This window comes from Actinia tenebrosa, unplaced genomic scaffold, assembly GCF_029948245.1.
Source record: "Actinia tenebrosa isolate PJP-AT-01 unplaced genomic scaffold, QUT_ActTen_1.0 PGA_scaffold0__85_contigs__length_37466705, whole genome shotgun sequence".
In the NCBI taxonomy this organism is placed as follows: Eukaryota; Metazoa; Cnidaria; class Anthozoa; order Actiniaria; family Actiniidae; genus Actinia; species Actinia tenebrosa.
The window spans coordinates 33,469,699-33,492,799 of NW_028292569.1; the positions used below are offsets into that span (position 1 = coordinate 33,469,699).

General features: G+C 40.7%; 2 protein-coding genes across 4 annotated transcripts; both read left to right on the top strand.

Annotated features, from left to right (window-relative positions):
* The first annotated feature begins 505 nt into the window (after positions 1–505).
* On the top strand, positions 506–15,333 carry LOC116308538 (uncharacterized). Of its 3 annotated transcripts, none has more exons than XM_089024428.1 (8): positions 506–731; positions 858–904; positions 1,471–1,642; positions 10,312–11,168; positions 12,621–12,677; positions 12,846–13,079; positions 13,253–13,330; positions 13,783–15,333. In XM_089024428.1, exons 4-8 carry the CDS (start codon positions 10,523–10,525, stop codon positions 13,971–13,973), a joined length of 1,206 nt encoding a protein of 401 aa, XP_088880554.1. In that variant the 5' UTR covers positions 506–731; positions 858–904; positions 1,471–1,642; positions 10,312–10,522; the 3' UTR covers positions 13,974–15,333. The 3 variants fall into 3 exon arrangements, with proteins under 3 accessions (XP_088880554.1, XP_088880559.1, XP_088880551.1); XM_089024433.1 differs by lacking the exon at positions 858–904 and having other exon boundaries at positions 10,312–10,903; positions 11,084–11,168; XM_089024425.1 differs by lacking the exon at positions 858–904.
* Positions 3,980–4,856, top strand: LOC148914141 (uncharacterized). The gene is made up of 2 exons (XM_089026401.1): positions 3,980–4,720; positions 4,836–4,856. Exons 1-2 carry the CDS (start codon positions 3,980–3,982, stop codon positions 4,854–4,856), a joined length of 762 nt encoding a protein of 253 aa, XP_088882527.1.
* Positions 15,334–23,101: the final 7,768 nt, after the last annotated feature.

Below are 23,101 nucleotides of genomic sequence, written 5' to 3' on the forward strand. Positions count from 1 at the left end.
GATATGATCCGACAGTTTTCAGTAATGAATATTAAAATCCTTACCTTGAATTTTTATAAAATTCGCTGAAACAATCACACAGAAGATAACTAAGGGTGACAAAAAGACGCTGTGAGTGTTTCGGCGAATTTTATAAAAATTAAAGATAAAAATTGTAAGTTGTGGTTCGAGTGACGGTTTAAATTCTTGGAATTGTTTTTTGTTTTGGCGCTGCACTCGAGTAGACATATCATGCTACTGCTCTATTCTGATTGGTTATAAAAAGGGCGGGATGGGGCAGGTGGTTTTTCCTCCTCCCTCCCTTCCCCCTCCCACCCCTCCCCCCACCAAAAAAATCCGCTGACAACGCAGGCTAAGGAAATGGAAAATGAAGTTTCCATAATAAGAAATATTCAATTCCTTTTTATTTTATTTGTGCTTGGAGTATTTTAACAGACTAATAATTACACCTAAATAGAAAATAAAGGGATTATGATTTATCCCCAACCCCCCCCTCTCCTTCGCGCAATTTTTTGTCACTGAATCGGGTTCCCTGTGTATAGAATTATATTTTTAGCGTCTTACTGATTTCAATATTTTATGATTAGTTCGTCACTCTCCTTCTCGTCACTTGAATACGAAAAATAATAGCTCCTCAACTGAGTCTTTTTATCATCCAATTGCACGCTCTAAGCCATGGTTTACAGTTTGTGTCATCTTCTTTAGTGGGTCTTCTTTTGCAGAGCGTCGAGGTTAGTCAGTAAGGTTGTTTTGAATCACATTTCCATGAATTTGTGTCGAATATTTGAGTTCTGTTTGTGGCTTTGATATTTAATGCTTTAAAACAGTCCTTAGCTTTGGGTTTTATTTTCCTTCAGATGTACCTTAAATAATAGGAACCTATATACTTGAGATCATAAGCTTAGTAAGTAACTGAATATGTACTGAAATGTTTCAACAATACTGGTGAACAATATTTTAATGAAGTCAACTTTGTACTTTATCAGTGACATGTTTTTCTTAATTTATTCATTTTGTTCAATCTCTCTTGCAATAATTAAGCTCTCCCTGTTATTCTTGATAGAAAGTGTAATATTCCTTATTTGAATCTCACGAGTATTATCCAGGCTTGAATTCTGTATTGGTTCCGAGATGGAAAGTTTTTATCATTTTAAAATTCTCATGAGAGGATAGCAAATCATTTTGCTTGGCCCGTCAAACCACGACTGTGTAATAACGATAACTTAAAAAAATAGAAATTAAGGGGGATAATACTTTCAAGACAATTGGAACACTAAAAAGATTAGGGAAAAAAATGAGGAAAAGAAAAAAGAAAAAAAAAAGTAAAATTTGTTACTGGGATCCCTAGTTCATTTACTCCGCCATGTTAAATTTCAGTTGTGACTAAAGCTGGCTAAGGTTAGTGATTATCGATCAAAAGTGTGCAAAATTCAATCTCTTTACTCTAATACATTATGTTTATGGTTTCAGAGTACCAGACTAAAGCAGTGGTTCTCAATTTGGGTATTTTAAGACGGACATAAAGACGCCATTCTCCTTTGAAACACTTCCGTTTTGATCTTTTCCTGATCTTTTAGTAACGAAGTGGAACGAATACTTTGAACTGAAATTCGATAAAACTCGATCAATTGCAGACTATAAGGTAAGGTAACAAGTGTTATTTAGCTTCATTTCTGTCTAAACTTTATTGACGCAACACGTTCTTGATATGCGATGAAAAATATGAACATGTTGTGAACCGGGTGTCGACAAACCATGGACCCTACCTTTTGGACCCCCTTTCTGGACCATAATCTGGATCACCAACTGGACACATATCTGGAACCCCGGTTTAACCATTAAGACAATTATTTTCATGTAAAATAACTGATTATATAAAATAGTTGGTCTTTTTTCAGCGTTCTTTCCTTTCTTCTTCGAATTAAGGCCGCCATTTTGTCTCAACCGCTGACCTTAGAACTTTCTCTAAGAAACTTAAAGCCTCTTTTCTTTCTACTTATTCTCCTTCAGATCCTGTTTAATGAATACCTTTTTCTCTTTGTATGTGAATGTCTAGTGTGTGCTTTTCATTTTATTTTCTTTGATGTGTGTGTGTTTTTGTGTGCATACATAGGATTTAGATCATGTAAATAGTAATACAGTACGTATAAATAATTTAATAATCATAAATATATATAATAATGTATATATAGATACCGATCGATAATGTAATCTTTATTTTTACAATAACTTACAAATTTCTCGCGCGCTGATTGGTTATTTTTTATCATCAATAAGAGGACAGACAGATAAAGCTGACGTCAACGAGCGCGCGCTCTTTCCGTTGGTTGTTTTGATCGCTAAAAATGAGAAGTTTTTATCGTTTTTGTTATTGTAAAAAACCAATTGACATCAGATTTTTATGTGTCTGTCCTCTTATTGACAATAAATTTCGCCATCACATTGTCAAAGTAGTGTGGATCCACTCGGCTACGCCTCGTGGATCCACACTACTTTCACAATGTAATGACGCAATTTATTGTCAATAAGAGGACGGACACATAAAAATCTGATGTCAATTGGTTAAATTTTAGTCTGATTTTCTTCCCATTATTCTTTGTAATTTCAGATATTTGTGTTACCTAGCTCGTTTAGCTTTATATAGTTATTCTAGGTAACTTCTACTATTCTTTTGTAAATGTACTTATATCTATATTTTTCTCTATTGTAATCTTTGGTATAAATAAAGCACATTGTATTGTATTGTATTGATATGAGGAACATTTGGCTGACAGACATGTCCACAGGAAGCCCAAGTGGTGTATTTGCGTTTGTTACGAACCAATGTATCTGAGAATTTTGAAGCCTTAAAACTTGGTGAAATGTCATCTGCTTTTTTCGTTTCCTTAATTTAATTTGGGCACTTTTAAAATAAGCCCTTATGGAAACTGAGCCTGCAAGCCAGGTTGAATTGTAAAGTAAAAATTTAATCAAGTTGGATCAAAACTAATTCAGAGCGAATTTTGGGCAATTTTATTCTCGCTCGCATCGCAAACCTGGTGCGCCAATTTAACTGGATATTTTATATATAATGTGATTGGATAATCCCACAGGGAGCCCGGCTTTGGGATTTGTACATGAATAAATAAATCAATAAAGTGCTTTGAGTTTCCTGTGTTGAGATTTGAAACAAGATACGTTGAATTTCCGGTAATCGTATTACCAGTAACTTGATAGCAGATTAACGTAACGTATCAGTGTAACGCACGCCCTAGTAAATGGTAAGAAAGAGAGAAGCTTCTCTCTTTCTTACCAATTTTCAAACCAAAATTCAACGTATCAGCGTCTTGTTTCAAATCTCAACACAGGAAACCAAAAGCACTTTATTGATTTATTTATTCATGAACAAATCCCAAAGCCGGGCTCCCTGTGATAATCCTAGATCTTAACAGTGTATTTTATTTTAAGATTTTTTCTCCTCATCCACAGCAGGTGCCCCCCCCCCCCCCCCCCCCCCCCCCCCCATAAAAGCTTAAGGTCTACTTACTTTTGGATCTCCTTCTTCTTCTTCTTCCACAATTCTGTCTGCCGAGTTTGGAGAAAATCTATAGAGTGACAGTTGCGTCGCAAGATAGGCCTAAAAACTTACCATAACTATAAAAGAACAGTGACAATAAAACCTATTTGAAGACTTCTCATCTGAAGGATCTTCATGGTGCTGAACTATCTTTCTCTCAATCTTTCTTCTCTTCAACCCCCCTTGATTCGTTTTGGAGACTGTACTGATAATAGTGATTAATGTACCAAACATTAACAAAAACACTCTTTAGTAATTACTACTTGTTGGGTTACCTGTGTAAGTGCCTGCCTTAGGTCAGCGGAATCTCACGTTTTGTAACGACGGCCATGTTTGTGTAAGCACATGGTTTACTTGAATAAAGCCTACTTTCACGGCTTAATCGTGTATATTCTTCACTACAATTTATTCAAGTAACCAAAAATGGATAAAGTTTTACGTCCTGAACGTTTCGGCGTCGATCCAAGTGATACTGGAGCATCCAAAGCGTGGATACACTGGAAACGAACTTTCGAGAATTTTCTCTCAGTGCTGCCCGATGAAGGTCTCAATAATTTCGGAGTGTTAACCAATTTCGTTTCACCTGCAGTCTTTGAGTACATCGAAGGATATCCAAGCTACGAATCCGCTATGCAATCGCTTCAAAATGTTTACGTTAGACCAACTAACGAAATTTACGCGAGACACGTTCTTGCAACTCGACGACAACAGCCTGGAGAGACACTGGACCAGTATTTACAAGCTCTAAAGGTGCTCAGCAAGGAATGTAATTTCCAATCTGTTACGGCTGCTAAATACTGTGAAGAGAACGTCCGGGATGCCTTCATTACTGGGTTGCAATCAAATCAAATTCGTCAGCGGCTTTTGGAGAATAAAACTCTTGATCTAAAGACAATGTTCGATCAAGCTAGAGCTCTTGATTCTGCCATGCGAAGTTCTGAAAGCTACGCAGTTTCTCAGCCATTCAATGCTGCAGCTGTAGGTGTGTCACCTGAAACCACATCGCCAGCGTCATCTCAACCTGACCCCAATCTCTTAGCTTCAACACTGACGACCGGTGGTCCCAAATGTTTCTTCTGTGGAAATACTAAGCATCCCCGTGCCAAATGCCCAGCTCGTGAGGCTGTGTGCCATAAATGTCAGAAGAAGGGGCATTTTGCACAAGTCTGTCGAGGGAAACCGTCAAAGCCTGGTGACGTCTCTGCGGCCCTCTGGCCACCATCACTTGCCTCAGTTGGGACCCCGCAAGCTCTTAAGGCCTCATCTGCTACTGTCATAGTCAATTCAGGATGGAATGTGAAGGCGCTCTTTGATAGTGGTAGCAGCGAAAGCTATATTCACCCAAGTTTAGTAGAAGCAGCTGCTATTCCTGTTAATCCTTCTTCTAGTACAGTGTCCATGGCGGCATCAGCATTATGTACAAAAACCGAGGGATTCTGCACCGTCAACCTTAACTACCAAGGACACAGCTATGAGGAATTTCGCCTGTCAATAATGCCCGGCCTATGCTCTGATCTCATTTTGGGACTTGACTTCCAGTCTCAACATGACCACGTCACGTTTGAGTATGGTGGAACAAAGCCACCCCTATCTGTCTGCGGCCTAACTACGTTAAACATCGACCCGCCCTCACCCTTTGCAAACCTTACATCAGATTGTCATCCAGTTGCTGCTAAATCCAGACGCTACAGTGCAGAAGATCTCACATTCATCAGTGGAGAAGTGGATCGATTGCAAAAGGAAGGCATCATTGAACCCAGTCAGTCTCCGTGGCGAGCCCAAGTAGTTGTAACTAAAGACGAGAACCACAAGAAACGTCTGGCTATAGATTACTCACAGACCATCAACCGATTCACACAGCTTGATGCATTCCCATTGCCAAGAATCAGTGACACTATCAACGAAATCGCTCAGTTTAGAGTTTTCAGTACCCTTGACCTGCAAAGTGCCTACCACCAGATACCGTTGAAAAACGAAGACAAGCCTTACACTGCCTTTGAAGCTAAGGGCAGACTCTATCAGTTTACCCGGTTACCTTTTGGAGTAACCAACGGGGTAGCATGCTTCCAAAGAGAAATGATGAGACTAGTCGAAGACCATAATCTGAAAGGAGTATTTCCCTACCTGGATAACATAACTATCTGTGGAAAGGATCAGTCTGATCATGACATCAAATTGAAATCCTTCATGGATGCTGCACGAAATGCCAATCTTAAGTTCAACGATAGCAAGAGTGTCTTCTCCACGCGCCGTCTTCCTTTACTTGGTTACGTCATTGAAGAAGGTACCATTAGTCCTGATCCTGAAAGGTTACGGCCCTTGAAAGAGCTTCCTCTGCCACACAATTCAAGATCCCTCAACAGATGTCTTGGACTTTTCTCCTATTACTCGCAATGGGTACCAAATTTCTCTGATCGAATAAAGCCCATCACAAGCTGTAAATCCTTTCCATTGCCTCAGGAAGCCAAAGAGGCATTTCAAGGAATAAAGAAGATCATCGCAGAAGCCATTGTTTCAGCCATAGATGAAAGTATCCCCTTTGAAGTTGAGACAGATGCTTCGGAAGTAGCACTGGCAGCCACTCTCAACCAGAATGGGAGACCAGTGGCCTTCTTTTCGCGTACTTTGCAAGGAAGTGAGCTAAAGCACTCTGCTGTCGAGAAGGAGGCTCAAGCTATCGTTGAATCTGTAAGACACTGGAGACATTTTCTCACCGGTCGCCACTTCACTCTAAAAACTGACCAACAATCAGTTTCTTACATGTTTAACCAACGACAGAAAGGGAAGATCAAGAATGACAAGATAATGCGTTGGAGAATCGAGCTCAGTTGTTACAGCTTTGACATAGTCTACAGACCCGGTAAAGAGAATATGGCACCAGACACCTTGTCCCGAGCCAGCTGTGCTACGACTACTCACGATTCCCTCTACAAGCTTCATGAATCACTATGTCATCCAGGCGTTACCAGACTCTGGCATTATGTTCGAACGAAAAACTTACCGTTTTCACTAGAAGAAGTCAAGAAAACAGTAAGCGCCTGCCCTGTCTGCTGTGAGTGTAAGCCCAAGTTCTACCGGCCAGAAGAAGCTCATCTCATTAAGGCTACCCAGCCATTTGAAAGAATAAACATTGACTTTAAAGGCCCTCTACCCTCCAACAACAAGAACAGGTACTTTCTAAACATCATTGATGAGTATTCTCGTTTTCCGTTTGTCTTCCCATGTCCTGATGTATCCACTCCCACCGTTGTGAGGTGTCTTACCACGCTGTTTTCTCTTTTTGGCATGCCGGCCTATGTGCATTCAGACAGGGGAGCATCATTCATGAGTCGAGAGCTACGAGAGTTCCTGACTAGCAAAGGTATTGCGATGAGCCGCACTACAAGTTACAACCCCGCCGGGAATGGACAGGTGGAGAAATACAATGGCACTGTCTGGCAGGCTGTTACAGCTTGCCTGAAGTCCAAAACCCTCCCAGCAGAGTACTGGCAAGATGTCCTCCCTGATGTCTTACACTCAATCCGTTCTCTGCTGTGTACTGCAACGAACGAGACGCCTCATGAGCGTTTTCTGGGCTTCTCTCGTCGGTCCTCTACTGGCAGCTCCATCCCTACTTGGCTGTCTGTACCTGGTCCTGTATACATCAAGCGTAACGTTCGAAACAGCAAAATGGACCCCCTCGTCGATGAGGTTGACCTGCTCCAGGCGAACCCACATTATGCTCATGTTCGCTACCCTGATGGGCGGGAGACAACAGTGTCTACGAGAAGTCTCGCTCCCCGAGGTCAGCCGATAAGTGAAGTCTCACCTGTGCAACCAACACCAGCTGAAGCACAATCTGCCACACCCCAACCGGCTGAAGTCCAACCTGCAACAACGCCGCCCGCTGAAGCACTCTTACCTGACAATGGTGCCAATCACGGAACTACCCATGAAAGTAAACAGGCCCCCATAGTACTGAGACGCTCTCAACGGGGAAGTCATCCCATTGATAGGCTTAATCTTTAGGAAGGGGTGAATGTACTGATAATAGTGATTAATGTACCAAACATTAACAAAAACACTCTTTAGTAATTACTACTTGTTGGGTTACCTGTGTAAGTGCCTGCCTTAGGTCAGCGGAATCTCACGTTTTGTAACGACGGCCATGTTTGTGTAAGCACATGGTTTACTTGAATAAAGCCTACTTTCACGGCTTAATCGTGTATATTCTTCACTACAGAGACTTTCTCTTTATACGTAACAAGCATGGAACCATCAGGCTTTTCTCCAAACTCAATCTGCTCATGGCTCAACTCGCGTAGTTCTTTCCCTCCACGAAGAACGAACAATTTCCCGGAAAGAAACATAAGGGTGTTGATAACAACTCCTTTGCTCCACATTTCCGTATCAGTGATATGGTTGCAATCTCCATCAGAGCGTTAAATCTAAAATTGCCTTTTATGGTCATCAATTGTCTTCTAAACTAAGAGAGAATCGCTGAACCAACTAGCTATGAACCAATCAGAGATGTCGTATTTTATTATCGTCGTTGACTGTGATAGCATCCGCCTGCATTTTAAATGGTTGTTTTGAAGCCTGTAGCTCTTTTAGGCGACCGTCGAGTGTTTGCTGAAATTTCTTTAATGGAGTTGAATGAAAGATTGAAATTACTGGATGAACTTCTTTGATTACACGACTCAAACCACAAAATAAACTGAATAGAACTTCGTGTCGGTAATTACTGCCATCCTTCTTCTTTACTTCAACCGCAAATCTACTGAACCAGTAGTCTATTTCCTCGATTGTGATGTTTTCTAGCATCGGCACACTAGGAAATCTTACGTTTTCTGGCTCAAAATCTTCGAACGCTTTGTTTCTCTCTTTTGCCCAATGCTTATAGACAGTGGATCTCCAAAGTGTATGCCTTTTGGTACTAAAGGGGACTGTCTTTTCCCTTGCTTTCTCCACTTTTTCTTGGGATACGAAAGAAAAACGTCTTTGAGTTATCCTAGCGAGCTTAAACTCGAATGAATATCACCAGTGCATATGCAAACGACTGAATGAATTTCGAATTATGAATGTGTGTGCAATTGCATTGTGTCATTTAAAAAAAAGGCAAATTCCCTAGAGGCTTTGCGTAAACCAGCAGCTTTGTAATACTCTGTAATTTATGCATCTAACTATATCTAACACATTTTTCTATATTTCTAGTTTTATTCCTCGGAAATCATGTTATTACAAAGTAATTACATGACTTTTTCGGGATATTAATCATTAAGTGTCCACTCGGCCTCGGGAGGTTTAGTAAAAGTCCCTCGGCCTGCGGCCTCGATTATATTTTCATCTTTCAGTTTTATCTAAATTGGGCTCCCTGTGCCTATTGGGAGCTCCGCTTTTAGGTTCTCCGCAGTTCCTAAATTTATATTAGAATAAATATGTATATCAATCAATCAATCAATCAATCAATCAATCAATCAATCAATCAATCAATTTATTTACTACCAGTTTTACAGACTAAAATATATGAAAATTACACAAATTATTGAAAAAAGAAAATTTTGTATTAGCTTACTGTAGTAAGACAGCTTTTTTTTCTCATTTTCAATAATTAAGTCAGGAGAGAATGATAAATGAAAAAATATGTATGGAATAGATAGGTAAAAGAGAAATATAAATATGAAATAAGTACAATACAATGATAAATAGATATATGACCAGAGGATATGGAAGAACATGTAGCATATTGATTGTAAGTACTAAATATAAGCACTAAATAATATATGACTAGTGGAAATAATGCAAAAGCAAGGAAAAAAAGAAAAATATAATGGAAACTAGTTTTTACATTATTGGGCACAAACAAGCAACTAATATACCAATAGAAATATGAATATTAATATTTTAAATGAGCATGAATGAAATTCAGGCAAGTTAAAACCGAGTCGTAGCGGCCAGCGGCTACCCACCCCAATAATATGCGGTGGGGGTGGGGGATGGGACGCGTTTTTGCTAAGGACTAGTGGCAGCTTTGCCAGCAGTCTTGGTAGCTTTGGCTGTGAGCGTGCAGCAAAAAAAAATTTATCCCGCCCGCCCACTCCTCAATTGGTGGGAGCCAGGTGAGTATTATTCCACTGAGTGGTCAGTGTGATAGGTACCAGGTGGTGAGCTGTGGCCCGGTCGCCATGGTTACCTCCGTGGTAGGGCGTAGTCTGATTGATGCGCACAGCTCGCACCATGGTACCTAACCCCAAACTTATCTAGACGATGAGTTTTAAAGATGAATTAGCTTAAATAAGACTCCAGCAGACAATTTTTTAGTTCTTTCTTGCTAAGCATTTAATTTGCTAATCAATAAATTCCACACCTTTACACCAGTAAATCTAATATCAAATTTCCCATAGTTCTGTAGATATATACATTTCTGTTTACATGGGTTATAAATCTAATAGGATAATTTAAATATTATGCTATTTACAATAAGTAGAGAATTGTAATGTTAGAAGTTGATGTATGAAGAGGAAGGAAAACCAGAGAATCCGGTGCCAAAGACACTAGAAGCACAGGAGAGAACCAACAAGCAACTCTGAGATTTCTTTGTTCCCAATCACTATTCTCAGTTTTCCATCATCGGCATATATTTCTATAGAACACTTGCCATTCAGCTGGTAAAGACTACAAACTACACCTGAAATGAAGTTTATTGACAGTGACCGTTTGTGAAATTTTAAAATCATAAAAGCATTGATTGAAAACATTACTTTTTCCTTACTCAGTGATGGCCTCAGCCAGCTGGTACAAAGAAACAGATGAAAAGATCAACTACACCAAGCTTAGTAGGTTGCTAGTCGATGGAGGCACACAAGCACTTTGTTATGTATTTGATGGTACATATTCACCATCTTCATTGAAAGACTTCTTAAATGATAACAAGGAAACACTACAAAAGCTGAAGAAACCAGAAGGGAAAGTACTGAATAACGAGCAATGGGAGAAACTGTATCCAACAAATGGGAGCGACCCTCAATCACATTACTGTTTGTTCTTCTAAGAAATATTTGTGGACTTACACCACCAGCACCTAGTTGGGATGTCTTACCACCTGCAACAGACAACTCACTAGAGGCTAACCTTGCCAGGATAAAGTACTACAGAAACAATGCAATAGCACACAAATCAAACACTGAAATAAATGATGCTGACTTTAAACAACACTGGCAGGATATCTCATCTGCTCTTCAATCACTGGGACTGTGTCAAGATGACATAGATGATTTGAAGTCTTCTCCTTTGGGAGAGAAAGACTACAACCAGTTACTCTACGATTGGTATATATCAGACAAGGATGTCAAAATACAGCTAGAGGATCTGAAGTCAGACCTCAAGTCAGACACAACAGACCTCAAGTCAGACACAGCAGACCTCAAGTCAGACACAGCGAACATCAAGTCAGACACAACAGACCTCAAGTCAGACACAGCAGACATCAAGTCAGACACAACAGACCTCAAGTCAGACACAGCAGACATCAAGTCAGACACAACAGACCTCAAGTCAGACACAGCAGACATCAAGTCAGACACAGCAGACATCAAGTCAAACATACAGATTTTAATGAAATGCTTACAATCAGGTAAATTTCACGAAACTTGATATTGCATTGGATTATCTTTAGTTATTTATTTATCTATTTTTTTTAAAGTAAAAATTGTCGGCCATGCAAAACTTTGTCGAAGAATTTTTCACGAAAAAAACTAGCCCCTGGGGTGGTTGGTGGTGGGTTGTGTACATGTGTAACAAAATCCCTAAGTGGGAGAGTAGTAAGGTCGAAAACAAAGACTCGTATGAAGAAAACGATGTAGTTCATTTCGATTTCATTTCTTCACTTCATGGTGATCATTATGGAGGACGTAATCTTCATAGAAAAATTGAAGATTTTTTTTGCCCGATTTTATTTTCATCTTTCAGTTTTATCTAAATTGGGTTCCCTGTGCCTATTGGGAGCTTCGCTTTTAGGCAGTGCCTAAATTTATATTAAATATGTAATCCATATTACATAGGTACACTAAATTTCTGTCTAAATTTTTTTTCTTCTTCTTCGATTGCAAGTAACGTTATTGCGGCCTCTCGGAGGAGCGTTTGTGCCATTCAACAAAAGCTTTCCTATTAGCGTCCATTGTTAACGGCACCACAATGGCTGCATGCATTTGTCTTTTGACTCTCTTGGGAATGCTTGCAACCCATCAATGGAAGCTTGAGTCATCAATTCCCTAATTGCTCAGAATTTCTGGATTTCTGGGTTAAAGTCTTGGCTTAATTCTGGTGCTTTTTCCTTGTTTGCAGTATTTTTGGATAAGAATAAATTAAACTGTAGGCAGTTTATCCACTTTGCTTAGTTTAGTTTAATGCGTTTACCACTCCTGGGTGGACCGCTTGATGCCTAACAGGCCTGCGGCCCAACTGACAAGGCAGCCGGTTAGCACGGGCACTGAAGATGGTCATCACCAGCGTCTTCAATGGATCTTTAACGTCCGCCTTATACAGGGTCATATAGTGAAGACAGACGGGGCCTACGGTTTTATGTCCTAGCCGAGAAGACCTGAAGGTCTAACCATTTGCAGATATAATTACAAATAATTATAATAATTATAATGATTACAAAGGCAGCACCTTCTCCTCAGTTATTTTAAGACCCTGAGTGTTGGTCCGGCCGAGGCTTGAACCACGACCTCCCGCACAACAGACCGACACTCTTACCAACTGAGCTAACCGGGTGGCGGTTATGCTCCTAGCATGTAGTTCTAGTCATTGTCGGAGCTTGTTTGGCCGCCGACACGAGGCCATCAAAAATGTATCATTCGTCCTCATAAGTGTAAGCTGCTATATGCAGCCTTCAGCACCATTACGATTAGCCTCAAGTGCCTGAACATATATTGTTGCAGTCAACTCTCCCTTTCCTTTCGTTCCTTTTGCTTTTTATGTATTTTTCATTTTCTATCTTTTGCTTCATGGTTTATTCATTAGTATAATGGGATCGGAGTTTTTCTCTTTGCCGAAAATGATAACATAAGGTTCGTATTAACAGGTTTGTGTAGCAGTGAAACTGAAGATCGCCCCAGTAAGAGGATCTCTGCTTCTGAAGGTGACTACAAATAATATTTATTTTTCGTTGATTCGTTTACTTATAGCTTAACACCCTGACTCACAATCTCACTCGCTTCATCACTTTCCCTCTTCCTTCCTTCTTTCCTTTCTTTCTTCATCCTTTCTATTTCTTTTCGTTACATTTTGCATTTTCGCTTAATTTTAGCTGCTTCTTGCAAAGAGCTGGAGATTTGTTTTAAAGATTTAAGTCTTGCAGCAATTGATACCAATGAAGCGGCTTCAAAAGTCGCAGATTTACTAAAGCTGGACAAGTCTTCAATGAATAATCCATCAGAAGATATTGTGGTGAGATGTAGAAAATTCTGCTCTTACTTGAAAAGCAATGAAAGAGATGATATTGTAAAGAAAATAAGGGATTTGCTTCCAAGTGGAATGACAGGTAAGTAACTAAAAATGGGAGTATCATATTTATTCTCTTTCTCTGTTTCTGAGTCATGGGACCGTACATTACCGACTATTAACGTGGCATGTACAACCTTGTCTTTCTGAGAATCGTTTTTATTAAGTTTTTGTTTTCATAATTTTTCTCACTGGTATATTGCGCCTTTTTAGGTCCTCTTTGTGATGCAAGACTTTTAGTTAAAAACATGGATTACAGTTTGAAGCAAAGGATGTCACGAGCCTTGACAGGCAAGTCGAGTTTTTCATGTTTGAGGTGATGTCAAAATGGTGTAGTAGTGGTGTCGTTGTTGACGATGGTGGATGCTGGTGGTGATGGGTGGTGCTGTTGGATGTTGGTGGTGGATGGTTTGGGGTGATAGTGATGGTGATGATGATGGTGGTGGTGGTGGTGGTGGTGGTGATGGTGATGGTGATGGTTGTGGTGGTGATGATGGTGGTGGTGATGGTGGTGGTGGTGGTGATGGTGATGGTGGTGGTGGTGATGGTGGTGGTGATGGTGATGGTGGTGGTGGTGGTGGTGGTGGTGGTGGTGGTGGTGGTGATGATGGTGGTGGTGGTGATGCAGATCGTGACTGTGCTCATGATAGTGGTAAAAGCAGTATTTTTCCACAAAAAATATTGCTCTTCGTAGAATAATAAATTATTTACTACATCTATGTACTGTGCTGTTTCTTTTTTAGCTACAGATAAATGGAAGGCATTTGCTGAGAAAGTAGGAGTATCGAGTCATGACATTGCATTTTACGATGAAAGAGAAAAGAATCCTGTGTTGGTAATTTTGGACAAGCACTGTGGAAACATGACAGTCGAAGAGCTTTACGTTTATATAGTAGAAAGTGGTGCAAATGCAATTGCTGATGACTTCCTGTAAACACGGAGATGCATGTCATAAGATAAAGAAAATTATCAAATTAAGAATAATCAATGAGAAAGTACAATAGACATTAGTCACCCAGGAGAAGTCTGTAAACAGAATACAGAATTGTCCTTTTTTGCATTCGACATTAACATGGATTTTCTCAATCAAACTCACTCCAAGGAACAACAAAAAATTTGTAGAACATGACAGTATTTACGTCCAAACTGTATAAGCTTGACACGCTTTGAGAACCGTACATTTTTTTTATCCTTACAAGATATTACGAACTTTATTACGACCTTTATCCTTCCGTACGTGTATTCTTAAACGAGAGTTTGGGCTTCCTGTGGTTTCAATTACAATACAATAAGTTTTATTAGGTTTCCTCGATGGGATCTTCATCCCTGGATTACAAAATTATTAAAATATCTTAATACTAAAATATGAAAATACAAAGTCATGGCCAATTACATGAAAAAGCTAACTATCTACAATTAGATTCAATTAGAGTTTTTTCATTCTGATCTATAAAAAAAGTTACTCCTAGAGTTAGTCATTCACACTAAGCGAAAGAATCAACTGAACAACACTACATAACTGTTGTCAGTTGTCTTGTTGTAGTCGAGTCTAAATAAATCCTAGCCTTAGGATTAAAAATACTTCTTTATTTGTACTATGTAAGTAAGGTAATTTTTTATCTATTAACGGTCTGCAAGGAAAACTGGTTCCAACAGCCACAGATTTTCGATTCCGGCTAATAACAATATATAGATTAGCTTACTAAATCTTCCCTTGCACATGCTAGGCTGGGCCAATACATCTGGCCAAATTTCAAGGGTAAATGTAGTCGAGTCTAAATAAATCCTGACCTTGGGATTAAGAATACTTCTTTATTTTTACTATGTAAGTAAGGTCGTAATTTTTTATCTACGAAAGGTTTGATCTCTCTGCAGAGAGCTATGATGAGTCTCTTAAGATGTCTAAGCTAGAAACTTTATCCAGCAGGAGAGCCTCATTATGTGTTCAACACATGCCATAGACAGAATTAATTCAGCAAAAGACCATCCACTTCATAACCTACTACCAAGAAATAAAAACAGGGAGCTCACTTACAATCTAAGAACTAGGAAGGACAAACAATACTTTTTCTATGATCACAGTGTATGTAGAACAAAACGAAGCCAGGACTTTTTCATGTTCAAATATTTCTAACTAATATTTGTCGACTGTCTTAGTTCTTAGTCAGATATTTCGAGACATTTTAATATGTTATACATAAACATATACGTTTCCGCTTTAGATATACTATATTTTATGCACATTTTGTCCAATTTTTTAGAGATTAAAAGCTTTTTTATTAGTTTTATAGCAATTGCTTGTAAATATGTTGTAACTTAGAGTCGAAAATAAGGATTAACTACTGCTTTCATTTAACACAACAAGGAACACATGGCGGTCCGCCATTACACTCAATCCTCTCTGTCATGTCCCGTATGTAGAATCATGACGTCATCCATAGACAGGATATGACACTCCCTCCCCCTCAGGCTCGATGCCATGCCCAAACCCAAACAAAAACAACAAACTACAATGTCACTGTTTTTTATCTTCCCAGTCCTATTGTTCATAGTCCCGTAGGTATGCTGGCTGCCTTCTCTCTCTTCTGGGGTATCGTTCATGTGGCACAGCTACCGCCTCTGTACAGGCAACCGCATCACAACTTGTGGTAGGCCGCTCTTCGACGTTGCTTGGAAGGGGCTCTGTAGCTAGAGTGACAACATCCCTTGGTGACTGCAGCATGACATGGTTATCCTGCCCTTCTTCTTCTATCACCTTCTGTTCTCCATCCTTGACAACCTCTTGGGTTATAACCACCGAGTCCCCCTGTGGAGGCGATCCGGTGGCTTTCTCGGGATGCCGACTACGCACATGGTCTATGTGTCTGCGTACTCCCCGGCCATCCACTAGGGTAACTGTGTAGGACAACGGGCCTGTAGTTTCCTGAATTACCCCGGGGATCCAGCGTAACCCGCTTCCAAAATTCCGGACATACACTGGGTTGCCAACCGTGAACACGCGTGGGTGGGCTTGACGGTCATGTACTTCCTTCATCTTGCTCTGTTTTTGTTGAACCTTTCCTTGTAGGTTTGGATGTAGCAAGTCTAGTCTACATCGCAACTTGCGTCCCATCAATGCTTCCGCTGGAGACTTCCCAGTTGTTGTCTGAGGTGTTATCCTGTAGTTGAATAACAACTTCTGAAGTCGAGTCTCAATGCTATCTCCTCGCACTTTCTTTAGTCCTTCCTTTATGGTCTGTACTGCTCTTTCGGCTAAGCCATTAGTTGCGGGATGGTAAGGTGCGGACGTGACATGCACTATACCGTTCTGAGTCAAGAATTCCTCCATCTCTTGACTAGTGAAGTTAGACCCGTTATCAGAGACGACCACCTCCGGTAGCCCGTGAGTTGCAAACATCGCCCGAAGCTTAGATATGGTGGCAGCCGAGGTAGTGGAGCTCATAATCTCTGCATTAATCCATTTGGAATGGGCATCAACAACAACCAAGAACATTTGGCCCATAAATGGACCTGCGTAATCCATGTGTAGTCGTTTCCATGGTTGGTCCGGCCACTCCCAGGGGTGCAAGGGAGCTGCCGCCGGTGCCTTACGGTGTACTTGACAGGTTTCACATTGTTGGACTAAGTTCTCTAAGTCCTTATCCATAGACGGCCACCACACATAGCTACGTGCTAATCCTTTCATACGGTTAATACCTGGATGTGCTTGATGCAGCTCCTTCAACACCTGCTCTCTCCCTACTGGTGGAATCACGACTCGCGCACCCCAAAGCACACATCCCTCGTGCACGCTCAACTCCAACTTCTTTGTCTGGTATGGCCTCATCAATGGATCATCCAAGGTGCTATCGTCAGGCCATCCTCGTAAAAGGTATTCCTTTACATGTGCTAGCACCGGGTCACGTTGGGTCCAGGTACGTATCTGCTCCGCTGTTAAGGGGAACCCCTCCAGCTCTTGAATGAGAAGTACTCTGTCCTCTTCCTGCACTTGCCGACTTACTGGTAAGGGTAATCTGCTGAAAGCATCCGCATTTCCGTTCTCTTTTCCCGCTCGGTACTGGATGGTGTAATCATAACCTCTTAGGGTCACAGCCCATCTTTGGACTCTTGGTGAGGCGGTGGTTGGCACCTGCTTTTTTTCATTGAACAATGTCTCGAGGGGCTTGTGGTCTGTCAAGATCCTAAAATGGCGTCCATACAAATACTTGTGGAATTTCTTCAGGCCGAATATGACGTCCAGTCCTTCTCGATCTAATTGTGAGTAGTTCTTCTCAGCTGCGTTAAGGGTTCTGGATGCAAATGCGATAGGTTTATCAGCACCGTCAGCCATGCGGTGTGACAGCACCGCTCCGACGCCGTAAGGGGAAGCATCGCACTGTAATACAAGCTCTTGATCTGGGTCATAATGGACTAACACATCTGCAGACATGATCAGCTCTTTAGACTTCTCAAAACTCTCCTGTTGTTCCCTTCCCCATTTCCAAAGTTCCTCGCTTCGCAATAACTTATGCAACGGTGCTAGGGTGGTTGCTAACCTCGGTAGGAACCGATTGTAGTAGTTCAGCAGTCCCAAGTAGGCTTTCAGCTCAGAGACATCATTAGGTGCCCTTGCTTCTGTCAGTGCTTGCACCTTGTCTTTCACAGGGTGGATTCCCTGTGCGTCTATCACATGACCAAGGTATGTGACACTCTCAGCCAGGTAAACACACTTTCCTTTAGTCTTAAGCCTGCTTCCTCCAGCTTGAATAACACTTGTTCTAGGATTTGCAAATGTTCTGCATCATTGGCTCCTGTGACCAAGATATCATCAATGTAGACTGCCACCCGGGGAATTCCTCGTAGGATACCCTCAATGGTCCTCTGGAATATGGCTGGGGCACTGGACACCCCAAAAGGAAGTCGGATATAGGTGAACAATCCTCGATGGGTATTGATTGTTACGTACTGTGATGACTCTTCATTTAACAGTAACTGTTGATAAGCATGGCTTAGATCTAACTTGGAAAATTTCTGCCCTCCAGCCAATTTGGCTGCGATATCATCAAACGTGGGAAGTGGGAACTGATCAAGCTTTGAGGCTTGGTTTACTGTAACCTTATAGTCCCCGCACAACCTTATGGACCCATCTGGCTTTAACACAGGAACCACTGGGGCAGCCCAGTCAGAAAACTGGACTGGTTTGAGGATGCCTGTTGACACAAGCCTGTCAATTTCGGCCTCTACCTTCCCCTTCATTGCATAGGGCAAGGACCTGGGTTTGAAAAACTTGGGCGTGGCAGTGGGGTCCACATTTATCTTAGCAGTAACCCCTTTTATGGTACCCAGTTCCTCCTTGAAGAGGTCACCATGTTTTTTTAATACCCCTCCTAGGGATTCTGGCAAGGGTTGTTCTTTTATCTGGTTCACAGTCATGACTGAAAGACCCTGTATAATGTCTCTTCCTAAAAGCAGTGGGCCTCCCCCCTTGGTAACATGAACTTCTGCTTTTCTTACTTGACCATTGTACTTTAGCTCTAGGGCAACTGTTCCCAATACCTTTACTCTCTGACCTGTGTACGACTTGAGCCTTAATGGCGATGGCTGTAATTTAGGTACCTTCCCTCCAAACATGCCCTTGATTGTTTCTTCATCTATCAAGGTGACCGGGCACCCAGTGTCTAGCTCAAACTCCAAGGGTGCAAAAGGGGTTGCATTTCCCTTCACTTCTACCACAACTATGATGGGTTTCCCCTTGGTATCACTAATGTGATTCATGTTTTCCTCAATTCCTGGGTCCTCAAATTCTAGGTCATCTTCTTCTACTAGGTTACAGTTCCTGGATCTGTGTCTCTCCCGACACATGGCCTTTGTGTGCCCCCTCCTTTTACAGGAAAAACACTGTTCATTCTTAAATGGGCATTTAAAGGGGGGATGTGAGCCCCCACACCGGAAACATTCTTTACTTGATTTCTCATCTCTACTACTAGGTTTTTCTTTCTTGCCTTGAGGAGAATCCTGACCTTTGGCACCCCTACCATACATTTTATTGACATTAACACTTGGGGTAGCACCTGGGGTATTAAGGCTAACCTTATGTAACTCCTGTAAATCTCTGCTTGTGGTCTCCATAGCTATAGCTATGCTCATGGCCTTTTCGAAGGATAGAGTTGTCTCCCCCAGGAGTTTCTTTTGGATCTGGTCATCATTCACCCCCACTACTAGTTTGTCTCTCAACATGGTATTAAGGGTATCACCGAAATTACAGTACTTACTCAGGCTTCGCAATTCTGCCACATATTCGTGTACTGTTTCCCCTTCTTTCCTCATCCGAGTGTGAAACTTGTACCTCTGTACAATCTCTGACGGTTTCGGCGTGCGATGGTCCTGGACCAGTTTGACTATTTCCTTGAATGACTTCTCGGCAGGAGATGTTGGATGACAAAGACTTTTTATCAAGGCGTAGGTTTTTTCTCCTGCTGTTGCCAGCAATATAGCCCTCTTTTTATCTTCATCCTTGATGTCGTTGGCTCTGAAATAATGGCCCATTACTTCGATATAATCCTCCCATGTCTGTGCGTTGGGATCGAACTTGTTTAGGCTACCGTACACCGCCGCCATGACTTCCCTCGACGAATTTCCTCTGGATTTTAAATTCCTTAGCGCTGTAATTTCCCTTACAGATCACTACCCTGGTTCCTCTTCGGATCCCGTCCTCGTCGCCAATTTATGTTGTAACTTAGAGTCGAAAATAAGGATTAACTACTGCTTTCATTTAACACAACAAGGAACACATGGCGGTCCGCCATTACACTCAATCCTCTCTGTCATGTCCCGTATGTAGAATCATGACGTCATCCATAGACAGGATATGACAAAATAGTTTATCAACTTAGTTTTATTTTCCTTTGTATGAAGTTCGTTAATTCAGTTTTATACTGCTAGAGGACTCAATAAAAAATTATTTTTATTGTTATTATCAGCAGTAAACACGTTTGAATGCTAATTAGGTAAGCTAGATAGGGCGTAATTTCGTAACCTACCAGCATGACAGGATTAATAATATATACAATCACTTAAAACCAATTATTAATGTTCTTAAGATGCAGTTTAAATACTTGGAATGTTTGAAATGTCCTTAAGATGTGATTAATTTAAATAGTCTTGCAATGTTCACTGTGCAGCTTAATACCGCTTTCTGCATTCTAAGTAGTACATCTTTTTATCATATAACCCGTACGGCCCTGCTCGCGCGCTCTAATAAAACCATTGGAAAAAGTCACGTGATGGGGGCCGGACGGGTTGACGTAAGCGGGCCGGAAAAACCCGTCCGGCCCTGCTCAAATCCGCGCGCTTTCTTTTTCTTAATTATTTCTATTTTCGTGAGGGTCATATGATAAAATGCTTATTGACTGAGTTAGGTCGGGCCGTACGGGAAAATATTTGGCTCGAGGTCATGTCGTACGGACCGAGCGCAGCGAGGTCCGTACGACATGACCTCGAGCCAAATATTTTCCCGTACGGCCCGACCTAACTCAGTCAATAAGTACATAGTATCTTGCTCCAAAGATATTCTTCATCTCAGGCTCCATCTCTTTAGACCATCCTCCAAGAGCGTCCAAAATGAGGTTCACTTGCAAGATCGTGTATCCTGGGTGTTGTTTTGTGAGCTCAAGCCTAAGTGCTCCATACTTCTTCGTCTTCTCTTTGTCTTTCTTTTCTCGGTTGTTAACCCACGGACAGCTCATTTCCACCATGAGTACTTTCTTGTTATTGTGGTCGATGAAACGCGCGTCCACACGGTTAGATCGTACATACATGTGGTCAGCATATACAGGTACATCCCAGTATGCTTCAGCGTCAGTTGATTTGTAGAGTGGTTTGGGTTTGACATCAGAAAACCATGGGGGTGTACTATCAGCCAGTTTGAGATCTCTTAGCATCTCAAAGAAAAGCATTATTATTATTATTATTATTATCAGCAGTAAACACGTTTGAATGCTAATTAGGTAAGCTAGATAGGGCGTAATTTCGTAACCTACCAGCATGACAGGATTAATAATATATACAATCACTTAAAACCAATTATTAATGTTCTTAAGATGCAGTTTAAATACTTGGAATGTTTGAAATGTCCTTAAGATGTGATTAATTTAAATGTTCTTGCAATGTTCACTGTGCAGCTTAATACCGCTTTCTGCATTCTGAGTAATACATCTTTGTATCTTGCTCCAAAGATATTCTTCATCTCAGGCTCCATCCCTTTAGACCATCCTCCAAGAGCGTCCAAAATGAGGTTCACTTGCAAGATCGTGTATCCTGGGTGTTGTTTTGTGAGCTCAAGTCTAAGTGCTCCATACTTCTTCGTCTTCTCTTTGTCTTTCTTTTCTCGGTTGTTTATTATTATTATTATTATTATTATTATTATTATTATTATTATTATTATTATTATTAAGACTAGTTCCTATAGTCACAGATTTCCGATTCCAGCCAATAACCATAGATTAGTTTACACAACCCTTCCTGGCACATGCCATGCAGGCTGGGCCAATACACCTGCCAACATGTCAATGGTAAATGTACATACGTACCATAGCATACATATCTAGATAAATTGTGTCTTGTATCAGCCTTGTAGTTTGGTTTTCTACGTAATTCAGTATGTTTTTTGTACGAAAGTAAGACAAAATATGACCTCATACAATGGTGGCCAAATGTTTGTTATGGATAGTCATAATTGTTATATCATCAATCTTTTTTAACAGGAAAATAAATACTTATAAAATTAAGTGTTAAGGCTGGTTAAGCCATTAATCCCTTGTGTTCAAAAATATATATAATTGTTGCGATTTCGTGTAAGCATGCGTCCTAGACGTTATGGATGAATGAAATCAATCAATCAAAAAGAAAGAAAGAAATATTAGTATCTAACAGTGGCATCTCAACAGGTTGGATTTTCTTTTAATGAATCTAAATTTAATATAGAAGGTTGTTTGGAGAAGTTTTAAAAAGTACTTGGAGTACAGAATTGGACCAACGAGCAAAATTTCACCATCTTATTCCTCTTTTACTCCGACGAAGGACTAGCTTCCGAAACATTAGTAAGTTTTTTCATGTTTTCAAGGTGTAAAATTTAACCTTTTATCATTGCTGTTTCATTAGAAACACCGACGCAGCTCACACTAGTTTTTATCTACTTATCTCCTCTTATGCCTAGCTTGGGAAGCAAAACCGGACAACATTGGTTATGGGTAAGCGCCCTTGCTGCTACTTACTCTCTTTCGTTCACAGCTCATTGTGAAGCGCCTTTGAACATACAGTCAATTCAAAAAACGTTGTCGTTGACCGGCTCAAGCCTACGCGACTGGACCGAAAGGAATATGGGTAAAAATCACTGAAGCGGTTAAATATTCGTTCTGAATTAATTGTTCCCGCTAGTAATAATAATAATGTCGAGAAACAATCCATCAAATGCATGTCTTTGGGTTTAGGGAAAGAGAAACAAAGTAGTTATGATTCAGTTCACAATTTGGAAAATATGAAGGCATTAATAATACGTGTCCTTCAACAATTCCCGCTCGCCTACGAAGGTTCGTGCTGTAAACCAGGCATAACTAGACAGATAAAATTATGGAGTCAACTCGGCTTCAATGATTGCTACCCAGAGTTCCTTTCGGTCCAGTCGCGTAGGCTTGAGTTGGTCGACGACAACATTTTTTGAATTGACTGTATCCATATGAAAAAGAGCGCTATATAAAAGTCATAATCATACGCTTCTCTTGCTTCACGAAAACGCAAGAGAACTATGGAAAACCACTTCAGTGTCAAGGCAAGTCATAATGCAAGTTTCTCCGCCCATGAAAACCGTTTTAACGATTTCATGAAACCTAAGGTTTTGATACCAATTGTATCATCTTCCAGCAGAACAAAACAATGCAAATATTTAATGTGATGCTTAATTCTTGAATGGCACTTCCATTCAGACGTCCTTGCTGGATAACATGAACTTGACAATTCAATGAAAGAAAAATTAAAGTCATTGTCGCTCGAATCAATCATTCAATTTGTATTTACAGCAGACGTTGG

Coding starts and splice junctions, on each gene's coding strand:
- LOC116308538 (XM_089024428.1), top strand. CDS start 10,523: ATGGGAGAAACTGTATCCAACAAATGGGAGCGACCCTCAATCACATTA. Junction 11,169..12,620: donor AATGAAATGCTTACAATCAG/GTAAATTTCACG, acceptor TCGTATTAACAG/GTTTGTGTAGCAGTGAAACT. Junction 12,678..12,845: donor GAGGATCTCTGCTTCTGAAG/GTGACTACAAAT, acceptor GCTTAATTTTAG/CTGCTTCTTGCAAAGAGCTG.
- LOC148914141 (XM_089026401.1), top strand. CDS start 3,980: ATGGATAAAGTTTTACGTCCTGAACGTTTCGGCGTCGATCCAAGTGAT. Junction 4,721..4,835: donor AGAAGGGGCATTTTGCACAA/GTCTGTCGAGGG, acceptor CTACTGTCATAG/TCAATTCAGGATGGAATGTG.